At 39.1% G+C, this 24438-nt stretch overlaps 1 protein-coding gene across 1 annotated transcript in view; it reads left to right on the plus strand.

Annotated features, from left to right (window-relative positions):
• The first annotated feature begins 2112 nt into the window (after window positions 1-2112).
• The window catches only part of TJP1 (tight junction protein 1), a 183871-nt gene continuing 161545 nt past the window's right edge, over window positions 2113-24438 (plus strand). The window contains exons 1-2 of the mRNA XM_088519926.1: window positions 2113-2470; window positions 5152-5302. Of these exons, the coding sequence (XP_088376052.1) occupies window positions 2128-2470; window positions 5152-5302 (494 nt within the window). The 5' untranslated portion in view covers window positions 2113-2127. The remainder of the gene's footprint in view (window positions 2471-5151; window positions 5303-24438) is intronic.

A 24438-nucleotide genomic window follows, 5' to 3' on the forward strand; every position in this document is an offset into this window, starting at 1 on the left:
ATTTAGAGCTGGAACTCTAAGTAGAATCAGACTAAATTCTCTGTATCTGGTATCTGGACCATTATCCTAAGAACCTAAAAACCGCAACTTTGGCTTGATATACCATTTATTGAAGTAATTTATTAAAATAATGGAAAAACTTAGCAGTATAAGTTATAATGGCTGAGAAGGCTGATTAAAACCAGAAGTCCTTTGGGGCAATATCAAATTATATTAACTGGTTAAAGTAATATGATGATTCTATTAGATAAATGATTCAATGAGATATAAAATCACTACATTAAGGGAAAAAATAGTAAGATGCTATCTAAGATAAGTGGGGCTGCAGGCTTTATCAGGAATTTTTACAGGCTGACATATTGCAGTATTAATAGTAAAATTAGTACCAACTTGGGGCTGGGGGGAAACACTTTGTTTGACCGAGAATATGTAAAGGAGGGGAAGTGGTGCCTTTACTGCCTCTATGGAGGTTCATCAATCAAAGGGCGTGTTTAAAATTTGGCTTATGAAGGCCCTCACTCCTGAAGGTTGCTCAGAGGATGTGCCAAGCCTTGCAGACGGGTTGGCCGCCGCACTCCCTGCCCAGTGCCCTGGCTTGGCCATGTCCAGGCGGCACCTCCCCGCGGTCCCCAGGCAGGACCTTGTCCCTTGTCCTCCACCCGGCAGCGCAGAGGTAGCTCTACCTGAGCACATCACAGAGGCAGCAGCAGGGATATCAGTGCTGTGTTCAATAAGCCTTCACATGCAAAAAATGGAGTCGGTGTGGCCTAAAACAACCTGTATTTCCACTCTTCCCTGTTCCAGATAACCTGTGAGGCTTGCTGTACCTGCAAACAGTCACGGGGTGACAGGCACTGCTTCCAGCCACTTCCGTGGTCCTGGCTAGTTAATTGTGGAGCTGGTGATACCCGTAATACAATTCCTAGAGGATGAAATGGTCAGTGGTCAGCTGTAACGGTGACCGATAAATGCTGGCAAATTCTGAAGCAGAAACAGCCTGCCAGGAAGGCACCAAGGTTGCTTCTTAGAGTGCTGAGGACTAAACATATTGCAAAGGTTGGCAAAATATTTTTTTGCGTGCTGCGCAAGAGGTATAGTACTGTTTAGAGAGCCCCAGGTAAGGCTGTCCAGGTGAGGACCTGGACGCGTTAGCTGTAGGAAGAAGCAGAAGGACTAAGAAACAGCAGGAGCAGACAAAAGTACTCACAGCTCTTCTAGAGGGAATCTATGCGGGCAGAAAGTATGAAAACAAGACCAAAAAGTCTGTGTATTAAGCAGCATTTGCGTAAGGCGCTTATGTAAGCGTGCGATCCTCGCTGAGTGATTCCCAGTGGCAGGAGAGCTCCACCGGCACCGCAGCCATCGCCGCAACGCGCGTCTTGGCGCGCGCGCCGTCGCGGTGCCGTCCGGCGCCCGCACACCCTCTCGAGACGTGGGCATGCGGCAGGGGTGCTTAGTCTGGACAGTCACTTATTCGTCTTCACAGAAAAGGTCCTACCCTACAAGCTTCCTTTCATTTTTTCTTGCCTTTTGCAAATATGCTTACAGTATATGCAGAGAAGCATTTATTATTTCTATGCAAAAGCTAAATATTGCACAACTAAATACAAAATTCGAATGTGTTGCAAAGTCAGTGTTTTATGAAATAACGAGAGGATCATTTATACTGTGATTTGTGTGATTGTCTCTGAGGAATACAAAACTAACATGTATGGAAGACGTTATTTTATGTCTTATAGCAGTTTGTACACATTATTTCAGTTTGATGAGCTATCTTCTTGAATAAATTATTTTTTTTACAAAGGGATATCTTTGAAGATCAGTTACAGAATTAAAAAGTAACAGTAGCTAAGCAATTCTCAGTCTCATCATTATGGTTCAGAAGCTGTTAACAGTTGTAAAGGGCTAATTAGTGTAATGTAATCCTCTTAGGAGGCTGCAGGCACTGAGCTAGATTTCTTTATAATTTGTATGTAGGCCTGCTTTATTCCATTAGAATTACAATAATTACAGGCAGCAGTATGTATTTGCATTCTATCTATCCACACTGTGTTTACTCTGCATGCTGAAGACTGCAATAAATGCAGAGGTTATTATTTTTTTTTAATTTTGTGTTTAAATACCAACATGTTTGGAAGAACAGCTAAATCTAGGTTTTATAACTGTACAAAATCTACCAAAAAAGAAAATGAAAACAGGAATAAGTGGCTCTCTGAAATCCCAAGCAATCAGAGAGAGAAAATACTGGAAGAGCTGGATGTGAACAAAGTGCTGTCATACTTGGTTTACGAGAGAGTCTTTTCCTTGGAGGAATACAAAGACATTTGGTCTCAGGAGAGCTACAGGAAGAGAACTGAATATTTTTTAGATAAACTCTCTTTAAAAGGCCCAAGAGCTTTCGCTGTTTTTTGTTCCATTTTGGAGGAGATCTGTCCTAACTTACTGACCTGCTTTCTCCTTGGCTATGAAGGTAAGGTCACCGTCCGCTCGGAAATGCTTAAGTGTGTAGTGCTAACGTCTTGGAATCCTTTGACACTAATAGTTATTTGCTATAATTAGTGTTTACTTTCTCTCTCACACTAAACACGAGAGACTATTTGTTTGCTTGATGTTGGTTTTGGTTAGAGAAATTTGCAAGAAGGGAAATTTATAAGCAAATATTTTTATGTGATGCTTTCAACATTTAAACTGTTAGCAAAATACTGCATGTTAAACACTGCTGCTACTGATAAATACCAGTCAGGGCAAGGAAAATAATTCCTATGTACCGATAAGGCTTAACTCATAATATAACTGTTTTAGTCTAATTGCTATTTCTACAATATTTAAACACAGACTGAGAAGTTTTTTAGGCATAGTGCCTGGGATTGATCCCTTTGAAGTTTCTGTTGTGAACTGTATTATTTGTTATACCCCTCTGTATATAACTGTACAGAAAACATTGTATTCCAAATATCAATGATACAATTGAAATTATTCAGAATGTTGTTTGGACACTGACCCTATTCATACCCGCTTGAGAAACAATGATTTATTGATGTTAGCAAACATAACATAAAAAAATGTACAGTGCTTACACTCATATCCTAGTGACCTATTTTTAATTTTCATGTGTGTTTATATATTCAAAGTTGGAGTCTTTCAAGTCAGTTGGAGTTTTCTGAATAATGATTGCTAGGTTGTGCTAAATGGCTATGTACAGAATGTCCTCTTATAATTTATTTAAAATATTACCGTCTTCTATCAATTAATTCAGTAAAAGGTTTAAGGCACCTTGGAATTACAAACACAGAGCAGTAAATCTGAGTGCTGTAATTTTAACAAAACAAATAGAAAAAAAACCTAAAGCCATTTTCATCTTTAAAATTGCTATAATCTGTGTCCTCTCATGAAAACCCAGTTACTTTTACATTTGACAGATATAGATCCAATTATACTGTAAGACAGCAGATATTTTACCATAATTTACTTAGTGTACTTTTCAAGATCAATTTACAGTACAGTTTTATGGCAATTAAAATCATCAAAGGAGGTTCTCAAGTAAAGTTTTGGTGTTCTCTGAATTAAATGTAGAGAAGATGTGGGGAAATTTTTCTTCTCTACCACCTAAACCTCTCATGTGGGGGCTCGTCACAGAACAGGCTTGAATCCCCAGCGGGCAGAGGGTTGGGGGCTGCTGCTGCCCTCGAAGATGACGGTCTCTGCAGCTGGATGCAAGTCAGGGACTCGGTCTCCCTGACAACATCAGAACAGATATAGAGAATAAAGGAGAAAGCCAATGCTGCACATTTCCAGAGGAGTAAAGGATACTGCTGGAACAGCTTCCCCAATCCATTCTGTCTGTCTGTGCCTCGTGTAGGCAGAAAAATGCCCCAGGCTGCCTCAGCTCAGCCACTATTACTCTTTCCTCCGTGCCCTCCCCCAGCAGCAAACATCTAATGTGCCAAGCTGCAGTTTCAGAATCTATTATTGCTAATAATAATTACTACATGGCAGGGAATGGAACACACATGCTATATATTTACATTAATTCATGCACATATTTTGTTTAAATTCACACATGCACACATTGCAGATTCAATTAAGGGCATTATGCATTATGGATTTTCATGCATTGTGGATTTTTATGCATTGATTTTGATAAGCCCTATCATAAGATACAGAGCAATGTATGATGAAAAAGAGCATTGTTTATTACTTCCATTAAAATCATTTTCTTCTCCACGCTGTTGAAGCTGATTGACTGGACAAGGGACTGGGAAGGGAAGGAGTCGTGTCGGGTCGCGACGCGTCACTGGAGCGGCCGTGCCTGTGCTGCGCGGCCCGGGGCCCCGCTGACACGGCTGCTGCGTGCCCCGCTGTCCCCGACACGTGTCGGGAGAGCCTGGATCGCAGGCTGGGAGCGTGTGGAGCAGAATCGATCCGCGCTATTGATCAACCTCATGTGCAGTAGGGGCTGATTCCTCTTTCCGGGTGGCCCATGCTGGCAGATGTGGGTATTTTAATGTGTTCCCCTTGCCCCAATGCCCTACAGAAAGAGCCCTTGGACAGGTGCTGGAAACAGGGTGCAGATCCAAGGGGTCACTCAGCTCTGGACTAGTGCAGTTCACTGTAAAAACCACAAACTGTGCTTGCTAGTGCGCTGGGATCACTGAATGGGGTTCTGCTGCTTGCACACAGCTGGCTTAACACCATTTTGAACTCTTCTGACTCATTATTTCACAGAATTGCACTCACAGAAACTCAAGGGGTGATACAAAAGTATTTATTTTTCAAGACACCAGTGACTTGATCCCTCCACTCTTGTGGAATTCTCATTGTAACATAAAGCAAAATCTAGTGACTTTAAGGGAGAAATGCTTTAGATGTTACTTGTGCATAAAACACGTTAAGAAATCAAGCATTTTGTATAAAAAATGGTTTCAGGTTTATTTCCAAAATCCTATAAAAAAAAGCCTGACCTGTACCTCTCATGTCAACTGGAAATATGAATATGGAAACAATCTTATCTATAATAGGTCAAAAGAAATCGTGCCCACTGAAAACAGCTACTTACACAACTTCAAAACCATGGATAGCACCACAGCGACCAGCAGGTGTGACTCCGAACTATGCATCAGCAATTACAGAAATATCTTTATTGTTTTCCAGACCATACGCATAGACCTTTCCCAGCAATATCAGAGCAAACAAAACTGAGGGCGGTATCAGAGATGGAGCTGCCTGAACGCTGTGAGATGAGCGACCGAGAAGGAAGCCCTTCTGCTGAGGAACAACTGAGTCAATCGTTCGACAAGTACAGGTTAAAATTATCAATGTCATGATGATTTTAATTATCACTATAGCTGCTGTTCGGATAGTTCCTGTGTATGTGCAGTACACTACAGATGCTTACAAGAAGAATGTCATTTGCGTCTGAATTTGCATGAAATTTGTATAATACTGTGGTATTTTGTACGGTTGATTGGTATCTTTTGGTGCTGATGAATGCTGGGGGCATCTCAGGCCTGTACTACTGGTGTCTGTAGTGATATAATATTGACGACACTGCCAGTTTTCAGCATTTGGGGGCTCAGTAGCTATGCAGAAACATGCTTGGATTGTGAGAGAAGACTTTAATTTTACCATTCCTGTTCATTCGAGGAATGAATCCTGTTAAAAATGGAGCAGAAACTGAGGAAGAACTATATAAGAACGGTGTGTAATTTGATAAACTGCATAGGGGCGGGGGATTTGAACCTAAAAAGGTAACACACAAAACTCTGGCAAATTCTGGAATGCTGTTTTTTATGCAGGTAGCATCCAGTTTAGGAATTCACACTTGAGCGCTTAGAATCATTTTCTGATGAATTCAATAAGGATTCTAGCTGAGAATGGGTCAAAGCTCTCAACAGCTTACTGCCTTGGAAGAAATACTGCATTTAGATAACTATCACATATCCGGCTAAGGCAGAAGCTTTTGTCCTGAGGAAGTTACCTGAAAGTTAGGTAAAGGCCGTACTGCTGTTCTGATATGCCCATGGCATATAAATGGGATATTTAGGGGCCTTAATACCTTTGCATGTGTAGCTTAACTTGGTACCCTACGTTTGTGTTGTCTGTAAAATAGGGACTGCATTACTCTAGCTTGGAGAAGTATTGCAAACGTAATGATCATGCGGTGACTGAAAACCATTAGGATGGTAAGAGGCAAGGTTTATCTTGAGCGGCAGAGATATGTGAAATGGTACCACAACACATCAACAAACAACACGAAACAGCATGGGCCTAAGATGCAATTCCAGCCTCTAGCCCCAGCTAACAAAATCCCAGTCATCACTCCGCTCCATAAGGGCTTTCGCAAGGCACCCAGGTTTCACAGTCATTCATAATGTGAGTCTGTGCTGTCTGCCTTTACATACATTTGTTCTTTAGCACTGCTTTTGTAATATCACATGACAATTCACTTACAGAAACAAACCAATTAAAAAGTGCCTGCAGGTGAAGAACTGTATTAGGGAAGCATTAGTCAAATACGAAAACTTTCCCAAAGCCAGTCCATGCTGGAATCCTTCACAGCTTAAAAATCCTTGGAAAAAATCAAACAGATACCATAAAACATGACACTATCTGTACTTACAGACAGTTGAGCAGTCTCACTATCAGACTGTGATATGCATTCCACCTGACAAGGAAGCGTAAGCTGTATCAGTCCTGTAAATACCCTGGAAGTAGAAAAGATGCTGGAGGGATATTCCCTGCAATGCTGGATGTGTGTGAAGTATGGGAGCTGCGGTAGCCCCTGAAGTTGCACAGAAAGGAGGGACTAGAGCCACATCTCTTGGAAACATCGAACTCAATGGGAGGCTGGCATGTAACAGCACACAATTCCCTTCAAGACCATGTGCCTGAAAAAATAAACTATTTTTCTTAACTATTTGACACATATTCCTAAGTATGTTGATTTAAAAAATCTGAATCTTTCTACGTAATGCTGTAAACTGACATTCTTGTCCTCCATCCAAAAGAAAAAATATAGAATAGGCAACTAGCTTCTACTACCTTCCACCTAAGTGCCACACTTGAGTCAACCATCAGAAAGAAAACCTTAAATACACAATCAACACTGTTCACCTGTTCACAGAGACTAGAGTCTCAATTACTTGTAACAATTTCTGCGAATGACAACCCCACTTTTGAAGAAAATGGAATAGCTAGAAGCTAAGCAAATGTGCCACCCACACGGATCTTGCATAAATTCATACATTATAAACCACGGTAACCGGCTCCCTATCAACAAGGCAGCCAATTGCAGACAGACGGTACTGACCATAAATACGAGAGCGCACTGAGGATGAGGTAGGGAGCTAGAAAAGCTAGAAAAAATGTAGCAGTAGTTGGAAAAGAAAGGATAAGCCTAAAAAGAAAATGGAAAAGAAAATCACTGTGCTTTCCCCCAATATTTGTAAATTATCTCATTAATTTGTAAGTTTTTCCAATAATAGAGAAATGTGAATTGCAGCTACTCCAAGGACAAGAACTTCCTATCTCTGAGGTAAATGGCAAAATTCCGGATGTTAAAGGCAGCATCCTGGTGAGGTGGAGTGCTCCCGAGGTGCGCGCAGTTAAGAGATGTAAGCAGTATATAGCAGCTGTAAAGCTCTGTTTGGGTTACACAAGTTACCAGGGTCCTACCACTGCAGTGCTAGATACGGAACACAAGTACTAGATATGGCTATTTATACGCAACTGAGAAGAGCAAAAAGAAAACAAAAGAGAGAAAAAGGTATGGAGATTAATATTTTTAATACTCGTATCTTTTAAGAAAGGGGAAAGCTCTGCCAAGGACACTTTGCTCTTCTTTCACAAGTTTCCCTCTTTAGACAGTCAGCTCCATCGGGGTCCCTACATTCCCCTCGTACTCAACAACTGTGTTTATCCTCTGATTGTTTGAGGACTGGAATTCTGAAGCAGACAACTCTTGCTAGCATTAATTGAACATATGTGATACTTGGCATGTATTAAGAAAATATTATGTGAAAATGTCTGTCAGAAATTATCATAAAAATATCTAACTGTGACAATGAGATAATATTTTTACAGATGTGGTAACATAACCCAGTTATTCTCACCCTGCAAGCAACAAGAGATTTTTCACACAGCCTTTTCATTTTCACGTGAATGGACTGTGTGTGTGTATATCCTTTAGCGTGTAGCTAGTTTGAATTCAAAGTCGGCTTTACAGATTTCCTGATTACGTTTAAAAATTTGGAATGGCTCAGTTCTACACTAGACTATCCCTTTCTGATGTTATTTTGATAGCACTTTTATATTCAAATAGTGGAGCTAACTTCAAAATTAAATAATTTAGGCTAGAGCCAAATTTTACCCTGTCATATCAGAATGTCAACAGAACGAATCATTCATATATTTCTTTTTCATTACAGATTATTTTATTGGCAGTAGGACTATCTTTTGAATAATTTATTTCAATAAAAATAACTATTAGGTTTCTGACGATTAGTATCTGATAAGCTCAAGCCTTCCTTACACCTAACTTCTTTGCGATAGAGAGAGAACTTTCCTTTTTCTAGAATTTATACTTCATGAAATAATAACCATCGTAAAAACTGTCAAGGAAACAATGTTGGATTCAAGATTGAAAGAGTTTTTTTATTTTTTGAACCTTCAACCCTCGCCAGTCAAAATCAGAGGATTCAAAAAAGCAATAACTACAGAGTTATCGGCAATTGCTGTGGAATACTCAGTGCACCAGTTTTTCATATAGGCTCCTTCAATTTGGCCACTAGATGGTACTGCATCACAGTTGTTAAATACACCTTTGGAATCTCTTTGAAATTATTATTATGAATTATTATTTAAACTTCTAATATTATCACAGCTGTTAGTGGTGTGGATTGCTTAGTCCAGTTGTTCTGGACACAACACATGATGCGTGAGTTGCGTGCATTTTTGTGTTTTTGCCAACTGCTGGGAACGTAGCTATCTGATGATTCAAAGGCCTAGCCATAAATACTGCCCATCTCCACAGCCTGCAGTCAGCAAATCACTCTTTTGGAGCCCATGTTCCTCACACAGGGACAAAGCACGTCCAAGCACAACTCAGCAAAGAACAAGAGTCCAAACTTGTAGATGTGTTAATTTTGACACTTTGGGAACTTGGATACGAGTCTCTGTTTATTTGAGCACATCTCACGCCCACTTTCCCATATGTAAATGACAAAATTAAGTGCAATGTCATGGTAAATCAAGCCTCTCAAGTCCAAACCAAATCAACTCTGATAGCTGTTTAAATATGCAGGTTTTATCTGCTGTACTAGCTGCACTTGGTACAGTCACTCACTTCAAACAGGTAATACAGGTTCCCTGTTTGCCCACATGTACCAGACCAAATACCCCAATGGACTTCCCACCCCTCATTTATATAGGAGACAAAAAAAATGAAAAAAAAAAAAGAAGAAAGAGGGGGAGAATTAAAGGGTCAGATATGCAAGTGTGGGGAGTTGGGCAGAAGGAACCAGCAGGTGATGCGTGGTGGTGTTTTGTTCAGACACAGGGCAGGAAAAGGAAACATAAAATGGCTCCACAGTCAACTGGATCCCTCTTACCAGGTTTTTTCCTCCTTCTGGTGCGGTGCAAAGCCACGCAGGCAAAGGCACCACCAAACTGGAAGGACCCCGGATGGGCACCTTTGGTTCAGCATATACCACCTTGTTAGTAAGTAATTTATAAGATGAAATCAGCCAGCCGCTGAACAGGCAGATCAGTGTAATCCAACGCTTCATCCAAGGACATAAACGAGGTCCACTGTGCTTTTAGAACATGTTTCAGAATGCACCAACAACTCTGTCCAAAAACACACTTCCAAACCCTAGCGAAAACGAGTCTGTGCTGTCATGTTGATGTAATTCATTAACTTTTAAATGTTTAAATGAATGTGTAGGGAATCTGAAATATTCCAAGTTCTAATAAGATATCTTGAACTATGAACAGAAAACATGACCATTGAAATCTAGACAAGACAGTCTCCAAATATAATGATTACCTACAATTTTAATATCTTTATACTACTGATGTAGAAATGCTGGTTTTCAGAAATGTAAAGCAGCATCCATGCCTGTGAGCACAGCGAGCTGCCAGTGCCACGCTGGCTACTTCTCCAGATTGTTAAGAAAGGCTGAAAAGAGGTTCCTAGAACATGCTTGGTATTGAAAGACAGAGGTTTGTCATGGATGGTCCTTCAGTTAAAGTTTGAATAACTAGAGCCGTGGAAAGGTCTAAAACCACTTCCCATCCTCCTGACGGAATTAATATGGGAATGATTCTACATGAGGAAACCTTCATGGAGTTTTCCTGCTTTACAGCCTCCTCCTGCAGGTTATTCTGCAAGAGAGGATGAACTGAGCCAACGTAATTACAGATCAAGGAAAGCAGGAATGGCTAATTCCTGCCAGCCGTTACTGAGGCAAAACTGAGTGACTTCCTCCAAGCACTGCTGCTCAGCACGGCCGACTCATTGCCAGTGTAACTACTGTGGAAGTGTCATTCCTAATTTTATATGTATTGTTAGTGTAAAGAACATGCATGTTTTGTAGAGCTCATAGAGGGAATAAGCATATAGAAGAGGTTTTACTTAGATTACAGCTTATCCCAAATGTTTTCTGAGCTATAACAGGATTAGATGCCGATGAGGAGACTGCACTGTAGTGTTCTTTACCACCTGATATTTTCATGAGATGCAGAGACAATAAAAGTTCATTTTGACCTACCTAACAATCCTTACCAGCTGCCTTGTGGCTTTTGGCATCCCAGCAGTCAGGTCAAGGTCAGTTTGCCCAGCAGCATTATCTTATTTGACAAGAAGCTGCTTGTCTCTGCTTGCAACCTGAAACAGATGTGTCATGACTATAGTCAGCAGTAGAAAGAAGTGCAAAAGCAAAATGAAGTATTAGAAGAGAAAAGCAAGTAAAGATGTCAGAACAAGTGTCTTTCCCATGTCATGTTAGAGATTTTCCTTTTAGAAATCCTACAAACAATACTTCACAATCTGCTATTGCAATTTCTTGCAATTGTTGCCACATTAGCAGTTACCAGATAATATATTTAATTGCCTTCCCATAATAAAGATAGGACTGTTTCTTAGATAGTTTTCTCAGCTAAAGATACTAATTTGCTTGTTCATCTATATAGACTGTAAGTTCCCTAAGCTGTTACCTTTGCTGCATACGCAATACAAAAATGCAATGAGTTTTATCATACTATAGATATTTAAAGGCAGTTCTGACTAAAGTGGCATTTGCTTATGTAAATTAACCACATTATATAGAATTTTAAAGATTATTCCATAAAGGACACCAACTATGGTAACTATTACCATAGCAATACATTGTGCGTGCTTCCTAAGACAAGATCCTGCCTTGAAATATCCAGAACACAGTTATCTACTATCCTTTAATTCTGTTCACCAAAAAGAACACAGAACAGGAAAAGTTGTCGTTTGAGCTTGAAAATATATCTTTGGATTCTCCTTATTTTCGGCTCTACACTGTTGTATCGGTTGTCCCTCTGTCTATGCTCTACCATTCATCCATCCACCCACCCACCCATCCAGTATTCCCCTCTTAGGAGGATTTTTTATTTCTGTATTCTTTTCCTCTTTTAAAAGTGAAGAGGCTTTGGCGAAGGTTAATATAGCGGAAGGCCATTTTTGAGAAAGGGTACGTGCCAGAGGAGTTGAGCTTGGGGCCTGCATACACACTGTTGCTTTCCTGTTACAGATCAGTCATTTAGAATCTGGGTACATTTCTGCCACAGATTTTAATTCAAACCAGCCCATGAGTAGAAGATCATAACAAAATCACTACATGTCAGCAAAAACTCCTCACAGAAGCCTTCTTTCTCAAGATTTGACAGTAGCTGATTACCTCTCTGTAAATTTCCATATTGTTTGCTACAGCTCCACCCTAACAGCAGTGAATCATAAAACCAAATGCCATAAAAATTTCTCTTCTAAGAGGGCTCTTGGCATATGCTTGGTTTGCACAATGAGAAAAAAACTTACTAACCTGTATGTAATAACATTATTAAATCTTTCTGTCATAGCAATACTTTCAGACACACATACTTAGATTGCAAACACTTGCAGGTGGGAACACATGTTTATCTAGCGTCACACGGGACTTTCAGGCAGTGCAGTCACACAAATAACACTAATAACAAAATACAGACACTTATATGCAAAATAAATTTATTATTGTTGCTTTTTGTATTCATTGTCTATATTGCTACACTGTTTTGGAGACTCTGTATGAAAAGTCAAGTGAACCTCTGCTAATTTGTGAAGACCTCCAGCAGTGAAAATACATGCAGGTGTTTATTATGCAGGTTGATGGTTTCTCAAGAGGCAGACAGGGCTAGATACACAACCAGTTAAAGCAGCATTTCAATCAATCAAATCACTTTTTTTTCTTGAACCTCTTTTATAACACTCATTTGTAAATAAGAAATTGCACTGTCCACAAATGTAGGAATAGAGAAGGGTGCTACACTCATAATGTCTTTTATACTAATATATTGACCCTGATGTCCATTCTTTGCTACACTTTGAAATCTAACTGGAACGTTGAACGTATCAAGAGATATAAAATTACGACACATGCACTGCGATCTATAGGATGCTTTATAGAATCAGGAAAAAAATGACAAATACATGACAGATACATGATTATGAACTAAGCTTAAAAAGGATCAAGTAATTTGTCACTTTTGGCTCCCAAGAGTCATTTAATAGTTAAGGAAGTTACACATAAGTTTGCACTGGCAATGTAACCTCTGTACAGAAGTGGCCCAAATAGTTTTCAGAAATGGATCCTAGAGAGAATCATCTTCTACTTAAACATTTCTTTTTATATTGCATATATCAGAGCCATATAAAAGATTTTGAATGTTTAATTTAAAAACATTTTTTAATATAATGAAGTCTCTCTCAGAACTTATTTTTAATTGCAAATATGAAATTTTTAACCTCATGTTTAAGATATGACTGTTTAGTATTGCAATCTCTTTTTTTCTTTAAACTGCATTTTATATTATATTACATAGCAGACTGTAAAATTCCAACCTAAATTGTGTTTTATTTTCTATTTGGGCACAATTCTGCACCCTTGGTTTGTAGTATCAATAACAGTTGATATAGATGTAGGGGGAAGAGATTACTTAGACATTTCAGAAGAGTCTTCTTTTTTTCTTCCCTGTGACAATTTCGTAACAATGATACATTCAAAGCTGTCACCTAAATTGTCTACACGTAATATTATGGCAAATGTTTAAAAAAATGAAAATTTGCTAAGGCTGTTAAACTCAAGATTTTTAGGGAAATCCCTTACTGGGCCCATTCATATGACAGATGAAATGTGCTATCGCTGTATTAGGAAAGCCTTACATCATGATTTTGATTTTTATGAACGGGATTAGACAGGAATCTTCCAGGATAATGCTTAATCCTTTACACCCATGTCTATATCAGTAATCCTTATTTAAATGCGTTGCTTATTGACATGAGTAGGGCTTGAGGAAAGAGTCCCAGAATAATGACATTCAATTTTTGGTGTTTCAAAAGAGCTTATCATCAAAAGCTCTACTTGCGCTTTGAATGTTTTATACTTTTTTTGTAGTAGTAGTAGCAACGATGATCTTATTCACTGGTTTGTCTGCAGTTTTTATGGCTACATTTATAGCTTACATGATTAAACTACCTGCAAGTTATTTTGGTCTATTATGTTTCTTTCTAAAATTAGAATTATCATTTGGGGGAAAAAAAAGCACTTTCCAGTAATGCGGGGACCTCAGTGAGGACTGATAAGTAGTGGTCAGTGGCAGTCAAAAGAGCAAAAAAAAAAACATCAGGGGGCAGAAAAAATGTACTGGAAAATAGCATTGAAAATATTTCAGATCAGTAGAAATTCTCTTCTGTAATACTGTTCACTGTTCACTTTACTGTGTCGCAGAAGCATATACAAGAAATATAAATACAAATGAAATTAATATGGTTAGGCAATATATATTACTGTATTAAGCGTAGATTTTTTTTCGATCTGAAAAGACACTGAAAAATAAGATTGTTTGATTTAGACTGGAGAGTGGGAAAAAGCAAAAGGTAAGTAATAGAGGACATGAACTGAACTGTTGCAACAGCCATATCAGAAGTCTTTTCTGAGATGAGAAAATTAAAAATTGAAACATTTTGAAAGCACAGAGCAATTAATGTTTTTTTAATCAAAAACTGACTGCTCTGTAGAGTACATTTCAACCAGACATGATCAAAGTTAAGAATTCAATAGGATTCAGAACTAGATTTTACTTTTGTATGGATAATATACACATCTATAATCACATTAACAACACTTTAATTGCCCTCCCATATTGTAAAGCCAAGCCTAGCAGACCGGTTTTAGGAAGAAATATTTCTGGAGGAGAATTTAGTACAGGAATTTATGGCACCACCCTAACAAAAATCCAAAGATGAGGCAGTTGTTGCAACTCAGTGCACAGTAGGTAGCCTTTTTAGGGTTCATGCAGGAAAACAAAATCTATGGTACTTTGTAGCACCTGCATGGCTTTAGCAGAAGACTATGAGCAAAAATACCATATATAAAGATGGCATATGAGTGACCATAGCCTACAACATCTTTGCGAAAATATTCTCTCGGGATCACCAAAGGAATTCCAGAGTGCAAGAACTTCTCATACGCTATTGTGCCAGCTGGTCCCTGGCTTTAATAAGGTCCAATCCATCAGCTACTTCAGGAACTGTTTGGCTCCTATGGGCACTGGATACTATCTCTTCTTTTCTTCTCAGGGCTACCTTCTCTCTCAATTGCAAATACAAGGAGCAAACAAAACAACCAGGTTGAGAGTTCTTGTATTTTTCTTCATTTTATAATGTCTCTGGAAACCATCAATGCAATTTTGCATGGGAAATAAGAAGAAAAGGGGAAAAATGACTTTTTATTATCTTATGTTTAAAAATTATAAAACAAGGTTTAGATGATTTATTTCAAATTCAATATTAAACAGTTTTTGTCCGAAGATTACTGAATAATAGTTTTTTATGATTTAAATACCACAGAATATCTTAAATATGTTTTCTGATAGATCTGGGGCAGCAAATCCCTTCTGGACATTTATCTCTGAAATTACATTGAGAGGAATAAACAGCTGTCGGGAATATAAATGCTAACTCATCAGAATGCTGACTCAGTGCTGTGGAAATCACAATATGTTCATGCACTGCAGAGGTAACATGTCATATACCAACTAGTCATTTTTTTCTGTTGGACAACCATAAACCAGTTGAACTAAAATGCTGGAACAAAACTAGGAAGTAGAAATCAAGTAGTAAGTAAGGAAGATTTTAAGGTCCTTATAAAAGACAGGCCATATGACTGAAAAAAATGGTAATCAAAGTCAGGATTCTGCCATTCAGAGGGACCTGGACAGGTTGGAGAGTCGGGCCAAGAGGAACCTCATGAGGTCCAACAAGGACAAGCCCAGCTCCTGCACCTGGGGAGGAAAAACCCCAGGCACCAGTACAGATTAGGGGTTGACCTGCTGGAAAGCAGCTCCATGGAGAGGGATTTGAGAGTCCTGGCTGAGAACAGGTTAACTGTGAGGCAGCAGGTGCCCTCGTGGCCAAGAAGGCCAATGGGATCCCGGGATGCGTTAAGAAGAGCGTCTCCAGCAGGTCAAGGGAGGAGATCCTGCCCCTCTACTCAGCCCTGGTGAGGCCGCATCTGCAGTGTCATGGGCAGTTCTGGGCTCCACAGTACAAGAGGGATGTGGATCTACTGGGGAGAGTGCAGAGCAGGGCTACAAGGATGATCAAGGGACTGGAGCATCTATTGTATGAGGAAAGACTGAGCGAGTTGGGGCTGTTTAACCTGGCAAAGAGAAGATTGAGAGGGGATCTAATCAATAGGTACCAACACCTGAGAGGAGAATGTAAAGAAGATGGGGCCAAACTCTTCTCGGTGGTGGCCAGGGACAGGACAAGGTGCAAACTGAAACACAGGAAATTTCATCTCCATGAGAGGAGGATCTTCTTTCCTGTGAGGGTGACAGAGCCCTGGAACAGGCTGCCCAGAGAGGCTGTGGAGTCTCCTTCTCTGCAGATCTTCCAAACCTGCCTGGCTGCCACCCTGTGCCACGAGCTGTAGGTGTCCCTGCTGGAGTAGGGGGTTGGACTAGCTCATCTCTAGACGTCCCTTCCAACCTCCACCATTCTGTGAATCTGTGATTTACTAATCCACTGGTTTACTGCTAACGAAACTACTCTTTAACATGGATTATCTCTTCAATTATGTGAGTGAAGGTCCACCACTTCTGCTTTCCTTGCAATTAACATAAGTTGCTCTTTTAATTTTGTAGAAGCAGGATTTAGCAACAGAAGAATTGGACAATCATTCTGGAATTCCATGTTTATGTAAAGGGTCTCATTATAGACAGTGGGGCAATTTCTTCAGTAAATAGGAGTTGAGTGATAGTGACTTTTTAAAGCCATAAGTTTGTTGCAGGAGAAGATTACTTTGCTGAAGTATCCAATATTCTGCCAAGAGATGTGAGAAGGTGTTTTTTTTTTCAAATAAATCTTGTTCTGGTAATAAATTCTTTCAGGAAAGTAATTCCTATCTAGGCATTATTTGAAGACTTTTTGGCTAAACGGGATTTATCTTTGAGACTTTGGGTCTCTTTTGACATCAGTAGAAGCAGCTCTGCACTCAGTGTCCAAGGTTTTGGCTCAGTCTAGAGTGCTGTCCAAGAAATGAAGGACGTAGACTAGCAGGTCACTATGTTTTCTAGTGAAAAAAGTTATGTTGCATGTAATGCATTTCTTCTCTATCATTCCCAAACTGCATGTGTGCGTATGCATGCAGATTCCTAAAACTCTTTCTACATCTGCTGATTTTCCCTTTCATATTTCTTTACTGATCTACATCTAATCCTTGGTGCCAGACAGATCCATTATGGAATTCTATATTCTATGTATATTATAGAATATATATCTTAGAAATGGACAAGTGCCTAGTCCTCTGGATATACACTCTGCTATAGGTCCTGCAGCAATGTTGCAAATGAAGAATTTGCCTTTCAAAAGTATGACCTTGGGCATTACTCAGCAATGATTGCTGTCAAAGAGAAAGAGCTAAAGAAATCAAGAAAAAATATTTTATAACATGATATTAAAACTAAAGATTCTTATCACTGATAAAAACTCTTCAAAAAAAAGGCAGAAAATGTTAAACACTTCATAAAATGAAATCTTTCTAAAATAAAAGATGAGAGAATAAAGGCTTATTGCTTAAAGAAACAAAAGAGTTCATGAAGACATAGTAAAGCACAGACTTCCCTTTTTAATTTTGTATCCCCAAGCTTAATTCCTTTATTTCAGCACTTCAAGCACTCAAGATTTCTCAAGCCAGAATATTTCCTAGTGGCAGAATTTCTCTTCTGGGCTCCCTGATCCTGTGGCATCTTTGTCATGACTAAGTTATCATACAATTTCACAAGGGAGCCCCAGGTTCTGCAAAAGCCAATCTAGAGGCATTGTTTTATTGCCCTAGGTAGAACAGTCTTGTTTAGTAAACTGAGTGAAATTTGCTCTACCCTGTCATTTCAGGCCTTCTGGTTCCAAAGCACCCAGCCCTTACTAATTTGTTATGTGGTTAGGATCTCCTTGTGCTGCATGATCTAGAAGCAGCCAGCCTCTCTGCCTGTTTTTATACATCAATGTGCTCAAAAACCTATAGCATAATAAATACTTACACAGACATTATAGAACAAGACTGAGACCTGGACCTGTTTAAGGTCCACCCTCGCTTATTGCTTGCAGTTTGATAAATTAACTTAGTCCAGCAAATCAATATGCTTAGTCCTTGGACAATTTTTCTACATTTTGATAAAAATCCATTAGGCAATATTTAGTCACTTTAAAATAACTACCATAATTTAAAGTTTTGACTCTCACAGTACTTTTGTCTCCCCATTTCAAAAACTAGATGCATCTCTCTCTCTAATATATTTTTTAATGTTCTTACTATCGAAGCAACTTTTTCTTATTATATACCAGTATCGTGAATCTTGCCTCCTAAACCTACCAGCCTGTACAAGATTTGGTAGCTTGGAAAGATGGTTATCTTGCCTGGGCTTTCACATCTGGCACCAAGATCAGCACACATACAAAAATCTGAAGTAATTTAACCTCTTGCTTAATTCCAACTTCTGTTGAACAGCCTTTCTTCAGCTGTTCTGCTTTCAAATTAGCTCAGGATTTCTTATGTCGTGGGAGTTCTAATCCTCCTGGTTAGAGACATGTTGCCCAGTGGCAACTCAGGAAGAGATTTTCACCCTTAGCTGCATACATTCGTTCAGCACAATTCAGAGAAAATGATGGTTTTATTCAGTTTTGCTTGTTCCTCTTGTATTAGCAGTTTCATTTTCATAAAACTATAGATGTCTTTGTGGATTATTTCTGTAAAGAAATTTTTAGCTTGAGTAGGCCTGCCAAATAAAACTTAATTTACCCAGACTTGGCCCCTGGCTTCTGATTCTGTGGTTTGTTTGTATTAACAGTAAGCCTTGGATTTGCTACTGATCTCAGTGAGACTTTGAAAGGCTCCTCTTCTCAGGGTTCTTATTGGATTATGCAATTCTCTTCCATCTTTTCTCCTCTTCTTGACTTTCTCCTGTTTGTGTAATTCACCTCTTGTAATTGAAGTGTAGGCACAGAAAAATGGTTTTGTTTTTGCTCTTTAGGAGATTTTTTTCCCATATTTCCTAAGTCTTCTGTTATGAAATTCCTGTCCTGATATTTGTATTCTCCATGTTAAATTTATTTCCTATCCCTTTGGCAATTTAATCCCTTATAGGAACACATATCTTGAGGAATTTTACTCTGCACACAGTAGTTAATGACCCTGTCATTAATTTCAGCTTCTGGCACTCCTGCACTCCTGCCTGCGACTCTGGAATATGCAATAATAAAGCCTGATTAAGTGTGCATGGAACTATGTTATATTCTGTGTATCAAAAATGAAGATTGGGCATCTTCATTAGTTCAGATTAGTTCCCCAGACAAGTCTAGCACCTTAGATTTTTCCTTCTTCTAAAGGGAATTGTCTTTAAAACCTGCCAGTCCTTTGGCAGGACAAGGATTGAATCCTCAGCTAAGATCTAACCCCAAATTCTTTGTGAGAGCTCTTTTTATATCCAACAAACAAAACTCCATTTTAAATCAATGTTAACTTTTTGAGTAATAGGAATGCTAAGAGTGCCAGTGCCGCAGGGTAATAAAAACCTGGCACAGCGACATTGCTGTCATTGAGGACTGTTAGGTTGTTGCATTAACTAATAACAATAGATCAATTAATCAGCTTGCTGAAATTTCTTTGCTGCCAGCCTACAAGACAGTGGTTAACTTATCTATTGTTGGCTAGGTTGAGGGCTTTATTTTTGTCTTATTTTCTTATACATCTATTTTCCTCTTGCCAATACAGTCTCCATTCTATTCTTAGGTCTCCAGAGATATCTCTGTGTAAGTGTAACACTTGTGATAAAAAACAGTCTCAGAACAGCCACAGTCTCCCTTGGGAGGCATTTGCTCATTCTTTTTATCTGGATCACTTAAAATCTTCAAAGACCAGCTGTACCTGGGTATTAATGCTCTTTCAGGACCATATGTTCCCCTTCTGCATAAAACCCATGTAAGGGGGACGCTTATATAAAAATCTTCCTGCAAATTATTGCCGCATGCTCCTTCTGTAAGGGATAAGGAACAAGCAGATGCACATGATTTTAATCAACCCACACAAAATATAAGAAATCCTATAGGATATTTAAACAAACACGGGTAGATCTTTCCCTTGCCTTCTTCCAGCCCTCCTCCGAAGTAATGGCAAATAGTGCCTGTAACTAACCCCAGGCTATTCAGCTAAGTAGAAATACAGGCAGCTTTTTAGAACTAGTCACAGTTGGTTTTTGCTTGATGTGTTCCCCAGTTACAGAACGTTTATGTTATATTTTATGCTATTTGTTGTACACAGCATACACAGAACATGATGGCTGAGGAAAAATAAACCATGCAGGCACCTATCCCTCTCATTTTGAAACATATTCCATGTTTGACTTTTGCCCATCTGCCTTCCCTGCTCTACACAAGCAAATGAGCTACCATTATCTGGAGTGGCCATAGGAAAATAAAGACTATAGGCAACACGAAAGGAAAAGAGGATGGGTGTTTTCCTGGATTTATCCATCCTTTAATGTTGTTTTCCTACTTATGTGCATTTACTAATGAAACAGATTAAAAGATATGTATTCTTTGTACAAATGAAAGTAGAGAAAAAAGAAAAATTATCAAATATCTGAAAACCTTGTTTATACAAATAGAGCTTAAATATGTGAGCAGTTTACATTGATTCCAAGATATTGTTATTCATATGATTATAGAAAATTGGCATGTGCAAGCCAGGAGATGGGACCGCTCCTCTTTTTTCCAGGTTGATGTAGGCATATAAAATAATTATAGGTCCTCTAGTAAGTCGCAGTCTCTGGAAAACTCAATTAACTTACAGAATGAAGGAAGAATATCAGGGGAGGAGGGAGGTGGCTGGCAGTGCAGTCAAATGGACAATGAAATTTGTGGGTAACTTCTGGGCTGCTCCTTAAAGAAATGGGAGACACTATTAGCAGTAAGCGTATGTGATAAAAGACCAGTTTATGTTGCTCTTAGAACACGTCCATTGACTGTAAAGAAGAATTTAGGGTTTTTTTTTCTTTTTTTTTGAGGGAGAAACATCAAAAGGGATGCACATCAAAAGTAAGCAACAAAGGCTCTGAAAATGACTCAAAATGTTTCAGTGTTGGGTCTGCATAAGAAGCTTTATGAAAATCCAAAAGGCTTTTATGTGGGTCTTTTCCGTGATAAACTCCTGCTATTCAAAACTAGCTAGAAAATATGTAAAGAATAAGAAAGTGTGTTCATGGACTCTTGATTAAAAAAAAAAAAAAAAAACACTTTCTCCAGAGCCAAGAGAGTTCAAAGGGCAAAGAGCTGATTATTAGAATCAAGAATGCTAATGAGATTCAGAGAACACAGACTAAAGGTGGTAAGTGTATGTATGACTAGAAGGGAAAGGAATGGAAATATTTTTCAATTGTTTAAAGAGATTAAATGTTTATCACTGGTGCATGTTAGGTGTGTGAACAGGTTAATTCAATTTGTACTGTAGTATAATAACATCTTTGTGAAGAGAAGAGCAATGACTGTCAAACCTAAGTTCCTTCTGTACTGACCAAATGTAAATTAAATTTTAAGATTTCATGAAGGCTCGGATAGCTCTTATAGCCAACTTGTCCCAGAAATTCATCAGCTACAAGGTTGGTGTTATTCAGTCTTACTGTCCTTCAGTGAGGTTGCTATGAATGTGAGGGTAACAGGAAAGGGAAAGTGGCTCTATGCATTATATTTAATTTAATTATATTCACTCAAATTCTTAGCTATGATCTTGAATCTGGTTATATTTATAATATAATTCACCAGAAAGAGTCTGAGCTTCTGAGATTTGTCATGAGAGGTCAAACGTCTGTATGAAGTTGGTGGAGGAGTAACTAAGACCTTACATTTGTACTACCCTGATTTTTAATCCACCATAAGAATAAAAATTTCTAAGAATCAAAATAGTACCAGGACACATATATATAGTATAGCCTTTCTTTTTTCCTTGCAAATGGACAGTTCCATCCTGCTGCTATCATGGATGATTTTTATTCCCACTTCTCATGGGAATTGCTGGGATCAAAGTTGTGTAAGTCAAAGGAAAGTTTCTTTCTGCTGCAGTGTCCGCACACGGCCCAAATGGACTGAAGTCAACAGGAACCACAGGCATTTCCCTCATCATGTGAGCAGACAGCAGGTGCTGTGCACAGCTACGGCAGAAACACTTTCAGAGGCTGCAGTAATAAGACACTGCTTAAAAATAACAGACTGCTCAGAAATGGGAGATGGAATTCCTGTGTTCATGTGAAAATACAGGAAGGTGAAAGCAGAGACTGTTTCCACTCTACTCCCCATGCAGACACCACGCACGCATAAGTGCCCAAGACTGATGCGGTGCAAGGGCTCCTTGCACAGCACAGACAACCAGAGACTGGGCCGCGAAGGGAGGGTCCCCACTGCAGCGTGTCCCACCCTGACCGCGGGCTCCCAGCGCACCCTGCCCACAGAGAGCCTTCTCTGCACACTGTTGCAAGCCTTGTGATTTATTGCTGCTGTCACACTGACAGGCACAGACCACTGAGCCAAATGAATTTTGCAAACTACTTGCAAGCGTTGGTGTTTCTCTTTTGTTCCAACATACACAGTATCTTGGGTCTTTTGCAGAGATCCATGCATTTTCTTTCAGTGTTGAGGGCTGCTCTGGTACGCTTTCAAACTGGCAATGCCTGCAGAAGGGAAGCTCCAGCCACTGCCAGATCACTCACAAACCAAATTTGGGCCCAGGGAGTTTGGCAGTACAGGGAAATTTGGGTACACGAGTAGGTATGAAGCTTGATTTAATTATTTCCATTTCAATATTCCTTATTATTTATTATTTTCTGATATTTGGTCATTCTGCAATTAACTATATTTGGTTCTCATCAAGGCTCAGGCAAAGTTTTGCAGGTGGAACATCGTACTGACCTTCTGCATGAAGTCAGCAGAATTCCCCTAAGAGAAATGCACTGAGCTTTTGTAGGGTTGGTATCTCTCAAGTAATGCACATGTGCCAGAGCAACTTGGACAGTTGGCTTGAAGATAAGAGTGGTGGGATTGACAGTACCTTTGCTCTTTATTCATTAAATAATGGCTTTCTTTTGTGCTTTGGTTTTCAAATCTCAGCAGTCAGGCAGATGGTTCTGAGGTAGAGCTTGCACTACTGCAATAAAATAAACAAATCTGTAGAGATGTGGACTATGCCAGGACAGGTTTCTATTTAGGGATCTGCCAGTTACTCTCCAAAACTTGTCTTTTGTACATTATAAAGGAATCTTCACAGATTCAAAAAGTATGGCCCTTTAACTAACTGCAAAATAAAGAATATTGGAACTTTATTTTCTTAATTTTGCTGTGTCCCCTCTTGCCACTCCAAAGATTGTGGAGATGGTGCAAAGTTCGAATAAACGCAGTGTGGAGTAGGAACCAGCCATGGTTTTGTATCTGCTTGGGTCTCTCTACGTGCAGATGGTAGGTAAATTGCTTAGTTGGCAAGACAGCAAATGAGCCCTGAAAGCTGCTACTGTATAATGAGAAAAAGGGTTGTAGATTGTACTGAGAGGAGCAATTACACCCTAACTGCTATGCAGTGTCCGCTGGCACTGCAGCAGGGAAGATCACAGCATGATGCACCCCGGGATGGACGCCACCGAGGTCAGCTCCTGCGAAACGCCCATTAGGAGCAGTGCTTGCAACCCTCACCAAACTGCAGCAGAAACTACCAAGCCCTCACATGGAAAAGCTGACAGCTTTGGGAGGCCTTGTCATTAACATCAGCTGAGGACCTGAGCCTAGCAGGGTCTTCATAGGAGCTTTCTCTTTGACTGCTCCTTGCAAAAATACTAAATAATAAATAGGGGCAAGGAAAGTACAAGGACAGATAGTGTAATAAAATACTGCTTCATTTAAAATCTTTACTGGTTTTGGCAAAAAAAAAAAAAAAGATTAGAGAAGACTAACGTGATGGACCATTTTAAAATTAAATGAATTAAATCTTGTAATTACAGAATTGTGTATATTTCTGTTATTTAAAATGTCTAAAAACAATCAGAGAAGCTAAATTGATTAGAAAAAAATGTATAACAAGCTGTAGCAACAGCAAAAGGTAACTTAAGTCTGTTCAGGTCACCAGACAAAATCTTATTTATGTTACCTTATTTTTTTTCTTAAAAAGAACGAAAAAACTTTACTCTGTGTGAAGGCAGGAATAGTAAGTTGCTTAATTATCCACCTTTCCCCTTTGTTTACTAATTTGCTTTTTTTCAGGATGGAGATATGGGCTTACGCAATTAGATAGTGCAACATCAGGAATGTCATAAAGGCAGTTTTATTTTTATACTGGAGCATTTTTTTAAAAAAATGGTCTACTCGCAGCAAATTTGGAGCCAGATCATTTATGCCAGAAGTTGCAATAACTGCAGTGTATAGCTAGAATTGATTGTGCCTTCTCTGAAGCAGAGGACAGCAAATCGCTTATTTGTTATAAAAATCTGCATTGTACCAAGATTGTAGATTTTAACATGATTTTTTATCATTTTTGAATAGCATAGTGGAAGCTCTCGTTCACAAAAATTAGAGGCTTTAAAGTCTCTTAGGTAATCAACAGAGTAAAAAATATAAATTTGCTGTTC

This window comes from Tinamus guttatus, unplaced genomic scaffold (assembly GCF_059628265.1).
Source record: "Tinamus guttatus ecotype Peru unplaced genomic scaffold, ASM5962826v1 Tinamus_guttatus_pri_ptg000004l, whole genome shotgun sequence".
In the NCBI taxonomy this organism is placed as follows: Eukaryota; Metazoa; Chordata; class Aves; order Tinamiformes; family Tinamidae; genus Tinamus; species Tinamus guttatus.